Genomic DNA, 22,453 nt, shown 5'->3' with positions numbered 1-22,453 from the left:
TTTTCTCAATAGCAGTCTGTGCTGTGCAAGAGGGATCAATAAGTATTTGGTGTGTTAATATGTGAAGAAATCCTAGGAAAATGCTTTACTCTTCAAAGGGTAACATAACCAGTTGTGTTAGGCAGCAGCACTTGTGTAAATTATAATGTGTCTTCAGTCTCACTCTAGGGGTGCAGCTGCCGCATTCCCAGTGCTTTTGAATTCCTTGGTTCTTTGGGCTCTTTTTCTTTTGGTGAGCCATTGATTGCAAATACAGCAGGCATGGTGTGATTCCAAACCGAGAACTGTTTTAATTAGTTTAACGTCTGTTAAACGCTTTGAAGATTGAAAGCAACAGATAAGTACTGGATGATGTTATTAGCCACTGCAGTTAATTGCAAACATTTCTATTATTGCTAGTTTCTGCTTCCTTTACTTTGCTCCACTTTCTTTCCAAGGTTCCCAAATTCTTCTGTCTCCTTCTCTTGTCCTTCCTCACCCTCCCCTTTTGCTGGTGCTAGGGAGTTAAAGTGGGGCGGAGTCGAGAGATGAAGGACGGCAGTAGTCACCAACTGGAACAGGGTAAGCGGGAAGAGCTGGGTGGGGCTGCCAGGCAAATGAGAACCCTCACGCCCCCAGGCCCCGCCTCGCGGCAGGAGGCCCCGGTGGAATGGCTGGGGGCGGGGCAACAAGGCTTGGCGGGCTCGTTGGTTGGGCGTCCTGGCAGCGTCTGTAGGGATGGGGCGGGGTCGACTGAGACCTCCTCCCTCATTCCCTCGCGGGTCGATCCGCCCCTCTCTCCTGCCCCTCCTCCTCCCTTTCCCACCCCTCGGAGTGAAGCTGCACATGCGGCTGCTCCCTGTTCCGTCCCGCCCAGCCAAAGTCGCGCAGGAACGGGTCCCTGCAGCCCCCAGCCGATGGCAGGACAGTAGGCGCTTGTCAGGGGTCGTGAAAGGGTGAGGTAGACGCAGAGGTTCCCTGACCTCAGAGATCGGGTGCCTGCGGAGGCCATGGGCTACCCCGAGGTGGAGCGCAGGGAATCCTTGCCTGCGGCAGCGGCAGCGCCACCGCCGCGGGAGCGGGGGGGCCAGGGCTGCGGCTGTCGCGGGGCCCCTGCCCGGGCGGCCGATGGGAACAGCTGCCGGCTTTTCCTGGGTTTCTTTGGCCTCTCTCTGGCCCTCCACCTGCTGACGTTGTGCTGCTACCTAGAGTTGAGATCCGAATTGCGGCGGGAACGGGGGGCCGAATCCCGCCTAGGCGTCTTGGGCACCCCTGGCACCCTGAGCAACCCTGGTGGCCTCGATCGCGAGGGTCCCATCACTCACCACCTTGGGCCGTCACCTGAGCAGCAGCCATTGGAACCAGGTGAAACCACATTCCCCCCAGACTCCCAGGACCAGCACCAGGTGAGTCACCTAGTCGGGGCGGCGGCGGCGGCCCCCTCCCCTGGTAGGTAGGGCGGGGGCCGGGAGTGGGGGAGGGACTTGGCCACTGCGATCCTCTTTACAGGACATGAGCAGGGCTACGGTACGCGAGCCAAAGAGGGAGATTGTCCCGGGCAGGTTGTACTCTGTCCCTTTCTCGGCTCCTTAGGACGCTCTCAAGTGCTCTAAAGTTGCAAACTGTCCCCTGTTCCCGCCGCCCGAGGCTTTGGGCTGCTTGTAGAAACTTGGCCACGCTCCCGCCCCAGCAGGGCGACGAGGTGCCTGCGCTGACTCCCTGGCCGACTAACGGCAAGGAGCTGGGCCCTCACGCTTCTGAGGAGGTGTTGTACTTCTGCCGAGACGCTTGTTTTTTCGTGTCCGGAGCCGGTGCCAGCACTCACAGGCTCCCCTTTGCAGTTGGGTTGTAAACAGCTGTAGGAACTGTTCCACGCCCCGTTCCAACAACTTCTAAGCACGCTCTCTGCGGGGTCCATGGGCGCTGACCACAACGTGGGCTTGTTCACACTTTACCTGCAACTTGACACTGATTGTCCTCGACGTTCCAGTGAGAATCAGCGCCCCAGAGGAATTCTAGTAGAAATATACCATCTTGCTAGACAACTTCTGAACAGCAATTTCAAAAATCTATAGAAATAAAAACTCACCCTTTGCATGCCGATTCTGATTCCCACTCCCCCTTTTTTTTTCCAGATGGTGGGTAGGGTTACCCTCTAAAACGTGGACAGGAAGAGTTTTCATTACTGTTAACTAACAACGGGAATATCTTGATGATCACTTAGAGTTGGCTCCCAACATTACTTTTTTGGGGGGGGGCAGGGAAAGAAGCAATCTTTATGGTATTTGTACCCTTTTACAAAAATATTACCTTTCAAGTGTTTTTCTAGCCCTTTCTTCAGTACATTGAATGCACTTAACTATTGTCTCGACTGCCATATTCTGTCGTTTATGTGAAAGTTAGGAGAGGCAGCCACCATCCTTTAGAGGTGATGAAAGTAAAGTACTGAATTTGTACCTTTTGGAAAGGAGTTCAAGATGTCCAAATGAAAGTTCCTGAAGGTGAAAAATTCAGTTTACTGTATTGACTATCATAGCCACTGTCACTCTCATAACTCTTTAAACTTATTTGTGCTATGCTGGCCTCTTATCCAAACTTGTGCACTTGACATGGGCAACACATTCATGATAATAATAGTTCATGTTAGGGCTGATAACTTTTCTACAATGTGCATTGTAACGTTATCCAGAACCTAAAAATGTCTTGTGAACACACTCCAACTTATATAACAGCTTATCAAAGAGAATCAGCAGACATGCTTCTCATACTTGAAACTTTAAACACTGTAGCTACATGGTAATTAGCTAGGAACCTGGTTCCTTTATCTGTTCCCAATGCCTAGTAGAAGTGCTTACTAGCTGTACATTAATATTCTGGACAAATATGAGAGAACTTAATGTCTAGTTAAATGCTGGCTAAGACTTTGGCATTCAGATGAACAGACCCATGTTTATAGACTGAGGATTAGCAGGACAGCTGTACTCTAGGGCTTCTGTGATGCCATGGGATCAAGGTTTGTTATGGCATTTAGTGGACTGCCCTTTGCCTAGCCTGAAAATACTTCTGTCTACATTTAACCAAAGCTTATGTTTGGTCCTTTACTCTTTTTGTTTTAATCTTTTTGAAGAGTAGTGACTCTTTACATTTAAATGGCACTGGCTCTTTATATTTATTGGCATCAGTTTTGAACTGTGAAGTTCTTGTTATTGTGGTAAGGGCTATTTGAATATGTTTTATGGATTCCCTTGCAGAATACATAGTCTCTAAGGGGAAGTAAGTTACCTAAGATCAAATAGCTACAGTTAAAACTAGGATGCACTTGCTCCCTTAATTCCTAGTGCAAGGTCTCTTCTACCATAGCATGCTACCTACTGAGGCATTTGGAAGTGACAGTACAGAGTTCCTTACTAAAAGTTTTATGAAGGAGAGAGCTTGATTTCTATTCTCCCTACATTTTGACCAGATTAAGTATAATGGTATATTCCTTATTTATCCTGACCTTGAATTTCGGGAGAAATGGAGTAACATTCTAAAGGAATTTTTAATCCAAGTTCAAATTAAGTGTCTCTTCAAGATGTTAGTTTTAGTATATAATAAGATGACTAAAGAGAATGTTGATTGGCTATTAGAGTAGAGTTAATACTGCTACATCTTGGGTAAAATTTCTAGTGCCCTGGTGCACCCTCTGCTGGTTTTGCAGAGGCATGTAATTGCAGTATCTGCTGACAGTCAAAATTCTAAGTTGTGCTGACAGATTCTGATTCATAAATAAGGAAATAAACAGTGTTGTATAATTTGTCCACCTAGGTCATATTTTAGTTTTCAACACAAACAACTGCTGTTACAGCAACTCTTAGAGAGCAAGAAAGATGAATGGAGAACAGAAGACTGTGTGAATACAGTCATAATATTCAATACACATGTGTGGAAATGGAAGCAGGTAACTTCAGGGACTGGATAGGGTTGAGAGATGGATGGGTGAGAACACTGGAAGGGGTGACAGTGATCAGAGTCATTGTATACACAAACTAACATGTTGAATTTAAATTCCTTCATACAACTCCTTAAAGATAATTAAAGAAGGAAAAAAAAGCAAATAAAAAGGGTACATCCTCCAATGGGCAATTCATTCAGGTTTCTCACCAACTTACCTGCAACGAATAAAGTCATACTGATAAGGAAAAAACTTCAGAATGATCTCATGAAACCTGGTGAGCAGAACATTTAGAGGCACTACATTGTGTAAAGTCACAGTTAGGCAAAGTAAATCTACATTTATTCTTATGAGATCCCTTTCTTTAGGGATGTAGAAATCACTATATGTATATATGTGTCAGACCTTAAAGCAAATTTTATTTATTTTTTATATTTTTATTGTAATTAGTAAAAGGGTTACAGGATATTTGCCAGATAGAAGGTGCATTAATTCACATACATTGATACCCTTTCACATGTCTTGGTACCCGTTTCCCTCCCCCCCCACACCCCCCACCCATCTTGGTTTTCCCCCCTTCCCTATCAAATTTCAAATATCCAAATACAAATAAATTCAATATATCAGATAACAAAGTGAGTTACTATACCAATATGAGATAACCAAGGGACAGCAAAGGAGATGAGAGACAACATAGTACATTAAGGACAACAATCATTCATTGTATGCTTAAAGCAAATTTTAAAACAAGATAAAGAAGGAAGTTAGGTTGGTGAGGATATAAACTAGTGAGAGTTCAGCAAAATTATCCTCAAAGAATATTAGAAAAGTCTCACAAATGGAAACATAGTTGCTGATGTTAAAAAGTGAGAAATGCGTCCGGGAGTTTGACCTAATGGTAGAGTGCTTGTCTAGAATGCACGAAGACCTGGGTTCAATTCCTTGGTACCCCATACATAGAAAAAAGCCAGAAATGGTGCTGTGGCTCAAGTGGTAGAACTCTAGCCTTGAGAAAGCCCAAGGACAGTGCCCAGGCCCAGAGTTGAAGGCCCAGGACTGGCAAAAAAAATAAAATAAAAAGTGAGGAGTGAGGATAGTGGGAAGAACCTGATTTTAAGCCTCAGGACTTGCAAAAAAAAGTGAGGAGCTTACATTAGACCTTTTGGAATTACGACTACTTTCAGCTATAGGAGTTAAGTGGTTGTATCTAGATACTTGGCAGAGATTATCTTGGGGCTAGACACATAGCTGTAGTGCCTAAAGTATAAGGTATATAAGAATGACACTGGCCACTAGTGGCTCATGCCAATAATTCTAGCTACTCAGGAGGCTGAGATCTGAGAATTGTTCAAAGCCAATACAGGCAGCAAAGTCGATGAGACTATTGTCTCCAGTTAACCACCAGAAAACTCGAAGTGGAGCTGTGACTCAAGTGGTAGAGTGCCAGCCTTCAGCAAAAAAGCAAAGGGATAGTAGCCAGGCCCTAAGTTTAAGCCCCAATACTGGCACACATACACACAAAGAAAAAAAAATTAAAAGTCACTAAATCAGTCTATAGCAATGAGAGTCTAGTCATGATATTGGTCCTTAGAGAGCAAAAGCAAGGTGACCAGTCTTGGAAAAGTGTCAACAACAGAACTGGAGTAGGGGTTAGGTGCTTGCTTAACAAATTTGAGACCCTGTGTACAAACATCTTTCAACAGTTACAGAAAAAAGCTTATGTCTTCTCTGTGTAAAAGATCAAAAGTAGATCATTACCTGCAGACAATTCTGCTGTCTGATCCTCAAAAAACCTAATAACTGATCAAAAGTCCCTAGAAATCAAATGAAATTGATCAAAAAGAGAGACCTTCTAATTGTTCTGTCACTGTGGAAAGAACTGTGGAGAAAGAAATATGATCAAGGGCTTCCAAACCATGAAATGTATATACCTAATATGTTGGTGTGATTTAATAATCTAACTTCAATAAATATAAATTCCACTGTGCCAGACACAATGTTAAGTATGAGATATCTTTTAATGCTCGAAGTTTATTTTTGGAGGCAAAGAAATAGTCTGTCATTCAACCCATTGCTTTATATGATCGTCCGAACTATGGGTAGATCAGTTAATAATTTACTTAGGCATTTTAGAGGTATTTGAGGTTTCTTCCTAACTATAAGCATTGTTATAGGACTCAAACTTAGAATTTTTATTTGGCCAGTCCTAGGCATGGACTTAGGGCCTGAGCACTGTCCTTGGGTTCTTTTTCTCAATGCTAGAGCTCTACCACTTGAACCTCAGCACCATTTCTGGCTTTTTTCTATGTATGTGGTACCGAGGAATCGAACCTCAGTCTTCGTGCATGCTAAGCAAGCACTCTATCACTAGGCCAAACTCCTGGCCCCCAAACTTAGAATTTTATAAGCTATTTCTTCGTATGATCAGATAGACCATTAATGTGCCCATGTTGACATTACTTATCTTAAGGTGGATTGATGAAGAAAATAAGCTATGAGTTGTTCAGGGTGATCAAGAAAAGCATAATGTATAAAATAATTTCAGGGATATGGGATTCAGCTATGATATTTTTCTTTGGGCTTAAACATCAGATACTTTAGTATATCATTCAAGTTTTTTTCCTTTAGTATATCATTCAAGTTTTTTTTCTTTCTTTTTCTTTTTGTTTTTGGTTGAGTTTGACCTCAGGGCCTCAATGCTGTCCTTGAGCTTTTTTCTCAAGGCATACACTCTACCACTTTGACCCACCGCACTACTTCCCATTTTCTGGTGCTTAATTGGAGATAAGATTCTCATACACTTTTCCTGCCTGGGTTGGTTTCCAACCGTGATCTTCAGATCTTAGCCTCCAGAGTAGCTAGGATTACAGGTATGAACCACGGGCACCTGAATTCATTCAAGACTTTTGACAAATTAGTTTCATTAAACTCATCTCATTTTCTTTGTCACTTATTTATTTTACTCCTACAAGCCACCACCTTCTCTTGTCTTGAGATCATACTCTTGTTATTCCTGCTATTTTGAATAAATATTGTGTTTTTACACTTAAGATTTTTCAAATACTTGCTGAGCTGTATAGTATTAAGAGTGGAGATGTTTATGTAAAACAAAGATATTTTGTCTTTACATAATAGGCCTGTTTTCCTAGGTCTTGCTAAATCTGTGAACTGTCAGTTATGCTTAAGTGAGTAAATAGTTCTACTTGTAATGTTTCACTGGTTTCTAAAATAATTAGAAAGTGAAGTGGAGAATATTCCTGTGTGTGTGATCCATTTCTCAATTTCACACTTTACCATGTACAAATGGTGGAAAAACGCTTTCTATAATATATCGTTTGATGTTTTATTTGCTTTTAGGTTTCATCTTTCCCCTTTTGCTCTTAGATATTGTGGAGAAATAATGATCTGTAATTTGAAGTTCTCTTTATAATATAGACCTTCTGAAGTCATTTCATTCCCAAGAACAGAACTAAGAGAAACCCTTTTGCTTTCACTGCAGGGTGGCTCTTATAGATGACAGTCTTTATCTGATTCCTCTATAAATGACTAACACTTAGGTCCTTAGTCCTATTTTTTTTCTTTCTCATTAATTCCTTTTTTTTTGTTTTTTTTTGTGGGTCGTGGGGCTTGAACTCTGGGCTTTGGTGCTGTCCCTGAGTGCTTCAGCTCAAGGCTACTGGCCTGCCTCTTAAGCCACAGCATCACTTCCTTCTGGTTTTTTGATGGTTAATTGGAGGTAAGTGTCTCCCAGACTTTAGTGCCTGAGCTGGCTTTAAACTGCAATCCTCAGATCTTAGCCTCCTGACTAGCTAGAATTATAGGTATGAACCACCTGTGTCTGGCCTCATTAATTCTTAAAACTGAAGTATTATAACACACATACAGAGAAGACACAAATCACAAAGTGCACAGTTTGATGAGTATTACACAGTAACAATGCTGAGGTGATCAGCAGTCAGATCAAGAAATAGAATTTACTAATATCTTACCACTTCTAATTCTACCTTATCTCTATCACTATATCATCCTCATGCTCCCAAATTAATGACAGCCTAGATTTCAAAGTGTAAAGACACAACATTTATTTAAAGCACCATATAATTTGGCTCATTTTGAACCTTATATACATGAATCAAACCATATATTCTTTTGGGTCTGGTATTTATTTTAAAATCTATTAATTCACTCAGTTTATTAATTTTTTCAAAGGCCTTTGTCATTAATATAATCATAGGAAAGTAGTCAATGAGACATTGTTATTGGAAGAAAAAGTACAACATTCCTTTTTAGAAGATTTGGTAATGTACATCAAATAAAAATGAATTGCTTTTGACTTTTAAACAGTTTACTCTTTGGATTTCTCTTTGATACCCATATTAGAGAAGCATATATGTGAATGTATTCACACACCTATGTACATATATACATACAGATACGGCACTATGTATAATCACTTCAAAGAATAATATATTATGATCTGCCTGTTTATCTAATTTTATCTTTCATGTTTTCTCTCCTTCCTTCTTTTCCCTTTCTCTTTCTCTTTCTCCTCCCCTCCCATCTCCTCTCCTGGTCTTTTGCCTGTTCAGATTGTTTGCTAGGCTGGCACTCTACCACTTGAGCCTTATGGGTCTGGTGTTTCTTAACCCACACTATATTTGTGATGGACATTCCGATTTCATACAGCTGTGAGTTTTTATTGTTTGGATATGTCCTAATTCATTGATGTATTCTGCTGCTCATAAATATGTAGCTTTCCCAGCTTGGAGTTACTATGAATTATGACTGTTACTATATATCTTTTCATTTCATGTATCTGAATTCCTGTTAGGTAAGTACCTAGGATTAGAGTTGCTGGGTTATAGGGAATTCGTACTGTTGATGGTATTGATAATGATAGCTTTTCTAAGTGACTGATAAGTTCTGTTTATGTTTTGCAAATGTTCCATATTTTCCTTAATACTTATATTGTTGTCAATCTTTTTAAATCATAGTTGTTCTGGTGGGTAGGTTTATAGTAATAACTCATGATTTACTATCATTTTTGTATTGCAGGGGATTGAACTTAGGGCCTTCTGGATGCTAGGTTAGAGCTCTGCCACTCAGCAGCATCCCTATCTCCCTCTCATTATTTTAATTGGCATTACTCCAAGATTAATGAGATTGTGCTTTTTCATATGTTAATTATCCATTTTGATATCTTCTGTGAAGTCCTTGAATAATTTTTACCTTATCTTTCTGTCAAGTTAACCTTTTTAGATTCCCTACAGAGTCCTTTCTGTATCTTGCTATGAACTATCTTTGTCTTTTTTCTATTATATATTAAAAATCAATCCCAAGTCTGAGTTGTAACTTTCTTAATGGGATCTTTAAATGAATAGAATTTTTAATTTTAATGTGTCAAATATTTAAACAATTTTTTCTCTCCCTCCTTCCCTCCCTCATCTCTCTTTCACTCATTCATTTATTTGTGCTGATCCTAGGACTTGAACTCAGGACCTTGGCACTGTCCTTGAGCTTTTTTGCTCAGGTCTAGTACTGTACCACCTGAGCCATGATCCACTTCCTACATTTTTGGGGTAGTTAATTAGAGTCTCCCAGACCTTCTTGCCCAGGCCAGCTTTGAACTTCAATCCTCAGATCTCAGCTTCCTGAGTCACTAGGTTGATAGAGATGAGCCATCAGCACTTGGCTCCGCGGCTCCACAGCTCCACAGCTTCTTTTGCTAGTGATTGTGTGTGTGTGTGTGTGTGTGCGTGCGTGTGTGCGTGTGTGCGTGTGTGCGTGCGTGCGTGCGTGCTTGTGTGCTTGTCCTTGTCCTGGGTCTGGAACTCATTGCTAGGGTGCTGTCTCTGAACTTTTTTTGCTCAAAACTGGTCCTCTACCACTTGAACCATAATTTCATTCTAGTGTTTTGGTGATTAATTGGAGATAAGAGTGGAGCCAGTTTGGGCTGGCTTTGAATTGTGATTGTCAGATCTCAGCGTTCTGAATTTCTGGGATTACAGATCTGAGCCACTGGCACCCAGCCTTGGCTACTTATTTTTTTCTTTATTCAGCCATTCAAATGACATTTATGACAGCATGGATGAAAGCAAAGATGAAAGCAAGGAAATAAACATTAAATGGTACAGCTACTTAATCCATACAAGGTATAATTATTTGTGTCAAATTCATTTAGATTGCTGCCGTGTTTACCTTTTTCATATCTATGTGTGCTGGTCCTGGGATTTGAACTTGGGAACTGGGAACTGTCCCTGTGGTTTTTGCTCTACCACTTGAGCCATAATTTCACTTTCAGGTTTTGTAGGGTTAATTGAGGATAAGAGTTTTACAGATTTTTCTGCTCACCTGGCTTTGAACTGTTTTCCTCAGATCTCAGCCCCCTGAGTAGTTAGGATTAGAAGTTCGAACCATTGATCCCACATCATGTTTATCTTTTTAATTATTTTTCATTTCTTATTTCCTTCCTAAGTTTCTATCTGGAGAATGTGACTTTAATATCTCTTAACATGTCCGTTCATATGTATCTGCTATCTGTATATTTTTACCTTTTTTAATATGTATACATTTTATGTTTGCATAAAAACATAAAATATTTTTCAAAAAAAAACTATTCCCCAAATTAATTCAGAATGGGTTGTAGGTGTCGATGTAAGTGCCAAAATAACATTTTGTAGAAGAAAACATAGAAAATCCTCGAAAATCAAACTGTGCAAAGATTTCCTAGGTGTGACACCAAATACCTAATCTAGAAAAGAAATGAATTGAGGTTTGGAAAAAAACTTGTTTTTCAGAAGAAAACTTTGAAAACTGAAAAGCAATGTTGCAGACTAGACAAGCAGAAATGTTTATGGAAGACTTCGTTATGGATAAATAATTTTATTCAGAATTGACATAAGACTTTTGGAATGTTATGATACAAAGTCATAAAAAAAGAGAAAGCTAATTAGGCAAAAGTAGCCAGGTATTAATGGCTTACCTCTGTAATCCTATGTAATTGTTAGGTTGAGATTGGGAGGACTGTGTTTTAATGCCAGCCCAGGCAAACAAAATTGCAAGACCCCTTTCTCAATCAAAGTCAAGTGCAGTGGTTTGTGCTTGCTGTCCAGAACTCCATGAGAGGCTTAAGTTGAGAGGATCTCAATTTGTAATACCCCCAAAGTGGAAAGAATCTAGATAGCTGATAAATGAGTGGAAGGTGGCATGATATGTCTACATAACATGTATATATTGAATTGATATAGTATATGTTGAAATATATTCCTGCAATAAAAAAGAATGAAGAATGGACAATGCTATAATATGGCTGAACCTCAAAAATTTTATTTTAATAAATCAACATATTAGCACATTGACATTTATTGCAGCAGTGTTAGTAATAGCCATGCTGTGAAATTAGCCTAAGTGTCCATCACCCTATGAATGGATAATGAAAATGTACTTATATACCATATTCATGTGTATGTGTATATGTACAACATACATACATATATGCATACATATTCAGCCCAAAAGAAAAATGACATTGTCATTTGCAGGAATGTGAATAAAACTTTAGATTTTCATATTGAGTGAGATAAGCCAAAATCAGCCAAATATGTGGTAACTATCCTTAAAATGATGGAGATAATGATATGCGAGTATAAAGGGGGACTATGTGGTATGGATTATTGGATTTGGAAGAGGGAAAGGAGAAGGTACTGGAGGGTAAAGTGGATCCAAATACATTATATATTATGTTATTACAGCATGGTGAAACCCACCAAATACTGTTTGAAAACTGTGGGGAAGAGGGTTAAGGGAATATAACAGAGGATGATGAACTTGTTCAAAGTGCACAGTGTGCATCTGCATCTACAGAATTCTAATAAAGGAATAAAAACTGCTGCAATATTATGTTAAGTGATAGAAGCCAGTCCAAAAAACTTGTTTTGTGTGATTCCATTTATATGCAATATCCAGAACAGACAAATATGTACACAAAAATTACATTACTGGATGTTTGTGGTAAGTGGTAGAAATGAAGACATAGTAAATATGGGTACTTACTGGAGGTATGAAAGTGTTCCAAAGGTAATTTAACCACTGTCAGGGTGGAAGCGGTGAAACTTGAAAGAAAAGATGCGATATGTCTGGAAATGTCACATTGAAGTGTCCCTTGTACATTCAATGTATGAAAATAGAAAAAAAGAAAAAGAAAATACTGTTAGAGGCATCATGAAGTGCCACAATTCAGTTCCTAAAAAATTATTTACTTATGAATTTAAAATGAATGAATTCTACAGCACATGAATTACATCTAAATAAATCTGTTATTTAATGGGATGGTTGTTTCTTTGGAGATTAGTTTTGGAGTGATTCAATTTTTGGAGCTGTTGATATATTTTAGATATGAGGCCTTGGTCCGTTGTATGGTTAGTGAAGATCTTCTCCCACTCTGTAGGCTTTCTAGTTAATTTGCTAGCCATGTCCTTTGCCATACAGAAGCTCTGTAGTTTAATGCAGTCCCACTTACCCAGAATTTCCCTGATTTGATATGTTCCTTGGTCCTTATTAAAAAAGTTTCGACTTGTGCCAAGGAGACCTAGTGTATCTCCTATTCCTTCTTGTAAAGTTTTCAGTATCTGCTTTTACCTCGAGGTCTTTGTTCCGTTTGGAGTTAATCTCGGTTCAGGGTGACGAAGAAGGATCCAACTTTAGTTTTCTGCAGGTGCTTAACCAGTTCTGCCAGCACCACTTGTTGAAGAGGCTGTCTTCATTTTTTTGGCTCCCTTATCAAAGATTAGGTGGCCATAGGTCTGTGGTTTAATATCTGGCCTGTTCCTGTGCCAGTATCAAGCTGTTTTGGTCACTGTAGCTCTGTAATAGAGTCTAAAGTTTGGAATTGAAATTCCTCCTGTGCTGTTCTTTCTGCTAAGAAATGTTTTTGCTATACAGGGTCTTTTATTATTCCATATGAAATGTTGGATTGCCTCTTCTATTTCTTTAAAGAATGACATTGGGATATTGATGGGTACTGCATTGAATTTGTAGATAGCCCTTGACAAGATTGCCATTATCACGATGTTAATTTTTCCAATCCAGGAGCATGGGAGGTTTTTCCAATTCCTCAGTTCTGCTTTAATTTCCCCTTTTAGGGTTTTAAAGTTTTCATCAAAAAGGTCCTTTACATTCTTAGTTAATTCCTAGGTGCTTTATTTTCTTTGAGGCTATTGCAAAAGGAGTTGCTCTCCTGATTGTTGCCTCGTTCCTCTCATTGTTGGCATAGAGGAAGGCAGTTGATTTTTGAGGGTTAATTTTATACCCTGCTACCTTGCCAAAGTGTTGAATCAGCTCAAGCAGCTTGGGAGTGGAGTCTATAGGGTTCTTTAAGTGCAGAATCCTGTCATCTGCAAAGAGGGAAAGTTTCACTTCCTCTTTCCCTATTTGGATCCCCTTTATGCTTGCTTCTTGCCTTTTTGCTCTGGTTAGGAATTCTAATACTATGTTAAAGAGGAGTGGAGAGAGTGGGCATCCTTGTCTCGTTCCTGATTTTAGAGGCAATGGCTTTACCTTTTCATCATTAAGTATAATGCTAGCTGTGGGTTTGTCATACACAGACTTGTTATACTGAGGAATGTTTATAGATTCCTAGTTTCTCCAGATCTTTTAACATAAAAGGGTGTTGGATCTTGCCAAATATTTTCTGCATCCATTGAGACAATCCTGTGATTCTTGTCTTAGCTCCTGTTGATGTGTTGAATTATATTAATTGATTTGTGTATGTTGAACCAGCTTTGCATCCCTGTGATGAATCCTGTTTGATCATAGTGTATAATTTTTTTGATGAGTTGCTAAAGAATGTTGGCTAGTATTTTTTTTGAGATGTTTTGCATCAATATTCATTGAAGAAATGGGTCTATAGTTCTCTTTCTTTGATGAATCTCTGTCTGGTTTTGGGATGAAGGATATAGTGGCTTCATAGAATGAGTTTGGCAAAGAGCCTTTGTTTTCAAGTTCGTTGAAAAGCTTGAGGAGTATTGGTGTGAGCTCTGCTTTGAAGACCTTATAGAATTCAGCTGTGAATCCATCTGGCCCTGGGCTTTTCTTGGATGGAAGGTCTCTTATTCTATTTCAGTGCTTGAAATAGATCTGTGTAGTTGGATTAGGGCTTCCTGGTTCAGTGTGGGTATGTTAATATTGGCTAGAAATTCATCATTTCTTGTAGATTCTCAAATTTCTTGGCGTACATGTTTGAAAAGTATTCCCTTAGGATGCTCTGGATCTTGGTAATTTTTGTCATGATATTACCATTCTCATCTGTGATTTTTGTTTATTTGGCTGTGCTCCCTTCTTTTTTTGGTAAGATTTGCTAAGGGTCTGTCAGTGTTGTTAATTTTTTGAAAGAACCAACTCGTTGTTTTGTTGATTCTTTCTATAGATTTTTTTGGACTCTAATTCATTTAATTCTGCTTTGATTTTAATAATTTGTTTCCTTCTACTGGGATTGGGGTTGGTTTGTTGCTCTTTTTCCAAGAGCTTAAGGTGCAACATTAAATTGTTGCTTTGCAATTTTTCCAATTCGTTAATGTAGGCGCTCAGAGCTATAAATTTTCCTCTGAGTACTGCCTTTGCTGTGTCCCAAAGGAGCTGGTATTTTGTGTGCTCCTTACTGTTAAATTTCATAAACTGTTGGATTTCTGTTCTGATCTCCTCGATGACCCATTGATGATTCAACAATGTGTTGTTCAATCTCCATGAGTTACAGGGTTTTTGTTGGTGGAGATTGGTGTTCAGTTCCAATTTGATGCCCTTGTTGTCTGAGAGAATGCAGGGAAATAGTTCAGTGTTTCTGAATCTGCACATGTTTGTTTTATGCCCTAAAATGTGGTCTATTTTGGAAAATGTTCCATGTGCTGCTGAAAAAAATGTATATTGTGTTGTTGCTGGGTGGAATAATCTGCAGATGTCTGTTAGATCTAGTTGGGCATACAGTTTTTCAATTCTGAGGTTTCTCTGTTGAGTTTTTGCATGGTTGATCTGATCATAGGTGAGAGTGGTGTGTTAAAGTCACCAACAGTCACTGTGTTTCGATGTGTGTATGGTTTCAGTGAAAGTAAAGTTTGCTTGATGAAGTTTGGTGCTCCGGGATTAGGTGTGTAAATATTTAGGATTGTTATGCCCTCCTGGAGGAGAAATCCCTTGATTAGTATGTAATAACCTTCTTTGTCTTTTCTCATTAATTTTAGTTTGAAGTCTATTTTATCTGATATGAGGATGGCAAATCCACCCTGTTTATGGGGACCATTAGCTTGAAAAACTTTATTCCAACCTCTCACTTTCAAAAAATGTTTGTATTTTGGGGCATGATGTGTCTCTTGAAGAGAGCAGAACGATGGATCTTGCTTTTTGATCCAGCTAGACAGTCTATGCCATTTAATTGGAGAGTTAAGTCCATTGATATTGAGGGTTAAGATTGCAAAATATTTACTAGTTCCTGCCATTTTTAAAAGCTATCATCAGGGCCTGTGGCTTGACAGTTCTTGCGGTACTTAACTGGTATAATTTTTAGATGCCATTTCTTTGTCAGTATCACATTTGTGTTGGTTTTCAATGTGTAGAACATCTTTGAGAAATTTCTGTAATGCTGGTTTGGTTGCTACCTAACGTTGCAACTTTTTCTTGGAATGGAAGGTTGTTATTGTTCCCTCAGTTATGAATGAGAGCTTAGCTAGGTACAGTATTCTTGGTTGGTAGGTATGTGTCTTATGGGTATGACATATATCCTTCCAATCTCTTCTTGCTTGCATGGTCTCTGCTGAGAAATCTGTGGATATTCTGATTCGTTTTCCTTTGTACCTGATTGTTCTCTTCTCCCTGGCTGCTTTTAGGATCCATTCTTTGGTCTCTATTGATCCAGTACGGATTATAATGTGGCAGTGGGATGTCCTTTTCTGGTCACGTCTGTTTGGGGTTCTAAAAGCTTCTTGTATCTGGATGGGCCTGCCCTTCTGTATATTTGGGAAGTTTTCTGAGATGATTCCCTGAAGTATATTTCCAATACCATTGACCTCTTTCTCCAGGCCCTCCTCAATACCAGTTAGCCTTAAATTAGGCTTCTTAATTGTATCTTGGACCTCCTGAAGCATTCTCTCATATTTCATACATTTGGTTTGACTCATTTTCTATTCTTTCTCTATAACAACTAAATTATCTTCAACCCTGGAAATTCTCTCTTCTGCATTGTATAACCTGCTATCAATACTTTCTACTTTATTCTTCATCTCCCTTCCTTATAATAATTGCTCATTTTTGATGCCTTGCATCTCTTGTTTTAGATCATGTATGGGCTTCTTTAACTCCTTGATTTCCATTTGAGTGGTTAGCTCAATAGCTTCACTCTCATTGTACATTTGTTGGAGTTCAGTCTTCTTTTTGTTTGTGGATTCTAGGAATTTGTCCATTTTCTTCTGTAAATCCTTTATTATGGCCTTCTTTACTGGCTTCCTCTCATTCACGTATCACCTTGTTTATGGTTTCATATCGTTTTTATATGGCTTCCTCACGTGTCTCTTTCTGTACGTTTTCAAACTTTTCATTAATCATGCTTATCAATCACATTTGTAAAGCATTTACAGGACTCTCCTCTCATTTTGCCGTTGACTGCTTCATTGCCTGTTTATATTGGGTGGGAGATGTTATTTCTTGATTTGTCATTTTTCTTGAGTTTCTTGTTCTGCCCATTTGAAAATGGGAGCAAGATTAATACTGCACAAGACTATAGTTTTTAAGATACAACCAATCTAGAGCTCTTTAGCTGGCCAGAAAATAGATATTCATAATTTTAGATTGGTATTATTACCTTCTCTCTCTTTTTGTGCACTTACAGACAAAATCTAATACCACCACCGATCACTGTTTTGTGACCAAAAAAACATAAACCCCTCAATCCAATCTCTATATTATTTAAGTCCCTCTGGACCTACAGTGTAATTGAACACCTAGATATAAAGTATTTATCAACAACCATCCTCTGTAGATCCATGCATTATAAAAGTTGAAGGATGAACGGAGGACCAGAGACAGAAAAATAGTGTGAAAGACAAGAGGGTAGGTAAGTAAAGAGTAATGTAGGAGTGTAAGAGTAATATAGTAATGAGGAAAAGGGATAGCGTAAGGATAACTGACCTAAGGTGATAGAAAGGTAAAATAGTTGAGTACAAAATTTAGAAAAAATAAGATATAACTTATGAAAATAAGAAGAGTAATAAGAAGAATAGAGAAAAGAGGGCGGTATATATAGGAGAGTTCAATGATAAAAATTTTAAAACATAAAAATAAAAAAAAGAGAAAAAGAAAAACAAGAAAAAACGTGGGGGGAGATCCCACACAATTGTGAGTTCTTAGACAAAAAATACTAGGGTAAGAATGAACAGATTAAAAAGCAGGTGACTGTGTCAATATAAATATCATTTATATCCAGTCTGTACCCAGTGCTGTCACTGTTTCTAGGAACAACCACAATGACAGAAGGAAAGTGGTGGGCGGGGGGGGGGGGGGAAATGAAAGAATCATAACATTAAAAAATAAGTGGAAGTAAAATGGCACAAAGAATAACACATAAAATGCAAATGAGGAAGGGTAGAAAAAACAGAAAAGTACAAATGAGAATGGGTAGAAAAAACGGAAAAAAAGAAAGAAAAAAAAGGGTATTCTTCAGTTTTTTTGTGGGGGAGGGAGGAAGGGATAAGAAATTTGTGTCTCCACTAAATTCGGGATCCAAACACTTCAAAAAGTCTTTTTCTCTTGCAATTTGGCTTTACGGTTTTTCTAATCAGTTTGCTTGATTGGGCAGAAAACAAAACCAAAACAAAACAGTGGAGTGGGGGGGGTGGACATCTGGCTAAGCTGCCTCTGGGAAAACCTTTGCCCTGTTGAATGATGGCGCCACTTCTCAGGCTGCAGTTGGTTTGGCTGCATCTTGGCAGCAGTCAAGATGGCACTGCTCTCGGCTGGTGGGGGAGGGGATTCCTTCCCAATGCCATTCCACGAGCAAAAGTGGAAACGTCCACGGAATTACTCACAAATTGCTGGGTTTTCTGGTTCTATGAAGCTGGCAGGTCCGTGCATGGCCTGGTGAAGGGCGAGGGCTCTGGGCTCGCGCATGCTCTATGTGGCGTTGTCTGGAGCTGGCAGGTCTGCGCTGCCGAGAAGCGCTGTCTGATCAGGTTCCAGAGGGAGGCTTTGTCTCCACGGTGGCTCCGAGTGGCTGGTGCCGCTCCATGCTGTCTTCTTGCACCAGTTTTTTGCCTTTTTTCTCTCTGACTGAGATCTCTGTGGTGCTAAAGCTTACTTAGGCTCAATCTTTGCGTATGAACTTTCCCCTACGATGCTAGAACTGGTATCTTGGTGAGAGCTCATAAAGACTCACACTGAACCGCTGCCATCTTCCACTGATCTCTCGACATTGGTAGTTTCTGAATCATACTTATCTTTATAGGAAAGAAATCTTTAAGACTGGTCAATTCCAATTATTCCAGAACTTTCTTCTCCTAATAGATGTGACTGATGCTCAGCCCTCCAAATCTATCCACTCAGAAGCTTCAGAGATTTCAGTTTATTTATACATAATCTGAAAAATGTGTACTGATGATTATGGCTGACATGCACTTCTAAGTGAGAATCTATGGTGGGAATGACTTCGTGTTTTTCAATATCGCCTTCAAAATTCACTCTCCGCTGAAATTTCATCTCCACTGTAACAGTGAGGGGTAGAACTTTTAAGAGGCAGTTAGATCATGAGGCCTCTATCCTTACGAATGAACGGATGCCATATCTAGGAGTGAGTTGGAGAATCATGGAGGCAGGCTCCCGATTAAAAACTAAATTTGGCCCTCACTCTCTTTCTAGCTTTTCACCCCACCATTCACCATCAAGTGATACTGCAGAAAGGTCCTCAGAGAATTCTGGTGTCATGCTCTTGGCTTTTCCAGCCATCAGATTTGTGAGAAATTAATACCTTTCTTTTATATATTACCCAATCTCTGACATTCTGTGATGGCAACACAAAACAAGCTACGATAGGGCCCAGTGGTCATTTGTAGTGTAAAGGGCAATCAAGAATCTTTGCCCAGAATAATTTTCCTCTCCTCTCTCCACATACTCTCCACATCTCTCTTTCATTATTTGATAGAATTTCTCTCAGATCCTTCTTAGAATTCTTTTTCAGAATTATAGACCTAAAATATATCATGTGTCATCTATGAATATGGGTCATAACTAGGGATGCACATTATTCTTGCCTGAGAAATTTTTTTTCAAACAATCCATGTCTCCGGGGCTAGGACTGTGACCTAGTGGTAGAATACTCACCTAGCATGCACAAAGTCCTGGGTTCAATTCCTCAGTACCATATACACAGAAAAGGCCAGAAGTGGTACTGTGGTTCAGGTGGTAGAGTGCTAGCCTTGAGCAAAAAGTGCCAAGGACAGTACCAAGGTCTTGAGGCTTGAACTCAGGACTGGCAAAACCAAACAAACAAAATACACTTCTATGGTCACATTCAAGCTCACATCATAAGATCATGGTATGTATACTTTATTTTTTATTATCAAGGTAATGTATAGAGGGGTTACAGTTACATTCAGTAAATAGTAAGTGCATTACTTCTCACACATTGCTACCCCTTCTTATGTTTTTGTCCCCATTTTCCTTCCTCCACCCCTTCCCCATCATCTTGTTTCCCCCGATCCCTTTTCTATTTCAAATAAATAAACAGATATACAATTTTATACCAGATAACAAAGTCAGATACAGTAACAATATGAGATACAGTAACAATATACTTTCAAATAAAGGATTCCCAAGTGAAGCTGACACTCATCTCCATTTGAGACTTACTGCTGTATAAGAATACATGTGTGATAAGTAATGCATCCTCTACCTGGAGAATGTAACTGTTACCCCTCTATACAATACCCTGACAATAAAAAATAAAATTAAAAGAAGTTAAAAAAAAAACAGCTGGGAGCAGTGGCTCAAGCCTATAATCCTAGCTACTCAGGAGGCTGAGATCTGAGGGTCTAGGTTCAAAGCCACACTGGGCACTAAAGAATATGAGACTCTTACCTCCAATTAATCACTAGAAAATGGGAAGGGGGCTGTGGCTCAGGGGTGGGGCAATAGCCTTGAGCTGAAGAGCTCAATGATAGTGCCCAGGCCCAAAGTTCAAAGCTCCACAACCGACAAAAAGAAAGGCATGAAAAAAGAAGCCAGGGGCTGGGAGTTTTGTCTAGTGGTAGAGTGCTTGCCTAGCATGCACAAAGACCCAGGTTCGATTCCTTGGTACTATATACATAGACAAAAACTGGAAGTGGTGCTATCACTCAAATGGTAGAGCCTTAGCCTTGAGAAAGGCCAAGGACAGTGTTCAGGCCCTAAGTTCAAGACCCAGGACTGGCCAAAAAGAAAAGCCAGGTGTTGGTGCTTTATGCCTACAATCCTAGCTATTCAGTAGGCTGAGATCTGAGGATCGTAGTTTGAAGCCAGCCTAGGCAGGAAAATCCATGAAACTCTTATCTCCAGTAAATCACCAAAAAACTGGAAGTGGAGCTGTGGCTTAAGTGGAAGAGAGCTATTCTTGAAAGAAGAATAATGCTCAGGGAAATTTCCTAGGGCCTGAGTTCAGGCCCAGCCCACCTCTACCCCTGCCAAGACATAAAAGCAGAAGTATAGACAAGATGAGATTCCCCTTCCTGTGTCTAACTAGTCACCTATTAACAGGTTGCTAGGTCTCTCACTTGTGTTACTGGGCGTACTTTTTGATGAAGATTGACCCATGAGCTTGAGTGGTATTGAATGGTCAATGAGCATCTCTGTAGAATGCCACTTGGAAAGTCAGTTTATGAGCTATATGTGTTTTGCAGGGATAGGCATTCCATTTCAGTTGTCAGTTTCTCAGCCAGATGCTTAATACTGTGTGCTTGGAATAACCAAGGAAAGAGGGTAGTTCCCTGTCATTTGTGGCTTCCTAGGGACTTCCCTACTTCTAGCTGCTGAAAGCACTTTAAAATAATAGGCTGCTGAGTAATTTTCTCCACGTACAGCCACCTGTCAATGGGCCTGCACTTGAGAGATGAAGAGTAATTTTTATTGGAGTGATGGTGTGTAGCAGGGGTTGAAACCAGATAGCCATAATGAAATTGATTTTCAAAAGGAGATTAATTCTGAATTTTATTTTGTGGTTTGTGATCGTTACTCTTATTACATCCTGCCACACCAATGGCCTACCGGGGTAATGAAAGCTCTAACATTAGTAAGGGTTTTAGATCACTGAGTGAACCACATACTATTAAAGCCTTGTGTATTTTGTCTCAGTGGTTATGATGAGGAAAACTCATCATATAGGGTCAACATATAAGGGGGGCATCTTTCTTTGTGTGTCTGTACTGGAGCTTGAACTTGGGGCCTAGGTGCTGCTCCTTATGTTTTTCACTTGAGGCTCTACTACTTGAGCCATAGTTCCATTTTCTGCTTATTGGTGATCAGTCTCATGAACATTCCTATCTCTGAGTCATTTGCTTCGGCTTGGAATTCCAGCTTTCATGGAATTCTAGCTTTCATCTCGAATTTAGTGAGTTATCTTGAGCCTGCCTCCATTCTTCCTTTCCCTTACATAATACATCACATTTTTGTTTGAGCTAGGGTTTCAGGGATAACATTTTGGAGGGATGATGTTCTGTTTTGTTTTTAGTTCATCTTTTCCCTTGCTATTAGCACTTTGTAATCAATCACTATCTTGATCCACACTTCATCATATTGATTTATACTGCTCATGATGTCTCTTGCATTCCTTTTAGTCCCATTGTTACAATTCTAATGTGTTTGGATTAGATAATATTCATGTTTCCTGCCAGCCTAGAAAATCTGGATTTTATTCCTTAGCTTTTTCTTCCACCATCCCTGCACTGCTTCTGGATCTGAGACACGTCATGTTCCTTGAACCTGTAATCACACACCTCCACTAAACTATTTTTTAATTTCACCACCACCTCAGAAAACTTTGCTATCTTTTTTTCTCCAGTCCTGGGCTTTGGCTCAGGGCTTGAGCACTGTCCCTGGATTTTCTCAAGGCTAGCACTCTACCACTTGAGCCATAGCAGCACTTCTGGCTTTTTGGTACGTATGTGGTACCGAGGAATCGAACCTGGGTCTTTGTGCATGCTAGGTAAACACTCTACCACTAGGCCAAACTCCTGGCCCCAACTTTGCTATCTTTTTTGGTCAGTTGTGGGGCTTGAACTCAGGGCCTGGTGCTGTCCCTGAACCTCTTTGTGCGTAGGCTCTTGCTCTCCCACTTGAGCCACAGCTCCACTTCTGGTTTTTGAATTGCTAATTGGAGGTAAGTGTCTCACAGGGACTATTCTGGTCAGGCTGGCTTAGAACCTTGGTCCTCATATCTCAGCCTCCTGAGTTGCTAGGATAACAGGTGTGAGTACCTGGCTTGAAGAATGTATACATCACTCTGGTTGATGGCAGTATAAGAGCTTTGTGCTCACT

General features: G+C 39.9%; 1 protein-coding gene across 2 annotated transcripts in view; it reads left to right on the top strand.

The window, feature by feature from the left end:
- The first annotated feature begins 989 nt into the window (after positions 1–989).
- Positions 990–22,453, top strand: part of Eda (ectodysplasin A) — a 404,995-nt gene continuing 383,531 nt past the window's right edge. For both annotated transcript variants that reach the window (XM_090325824.1, XM_090325823.1), the window contains exon 1: positions 990–1,385. In XM_090325824.1, the coding sequence (XP_090181950.1) occupies positions 990–1,385 (396 nt within the window). The remainder of the gene's footprint in view (positions 1,386–22,453) is intronic.

This window comes from Megascapheus bottae, chromosome X, assembly GCF_031878675.1.
Source record: "Megascapheus bottae isolate mThoBot1 chromosome X, mThoBot2.hap1, whole genome shotgun sequence".
Taxonomy (NCBI): Eukaryota; Metazoa; Chordata; class Mammalia; order Rodentia; family Geomyidae; genus Megascapheus; species Megascapheus bottae.
This window is presented reverse-complemented; position numbering and strand designations above follow the sequence as displayed.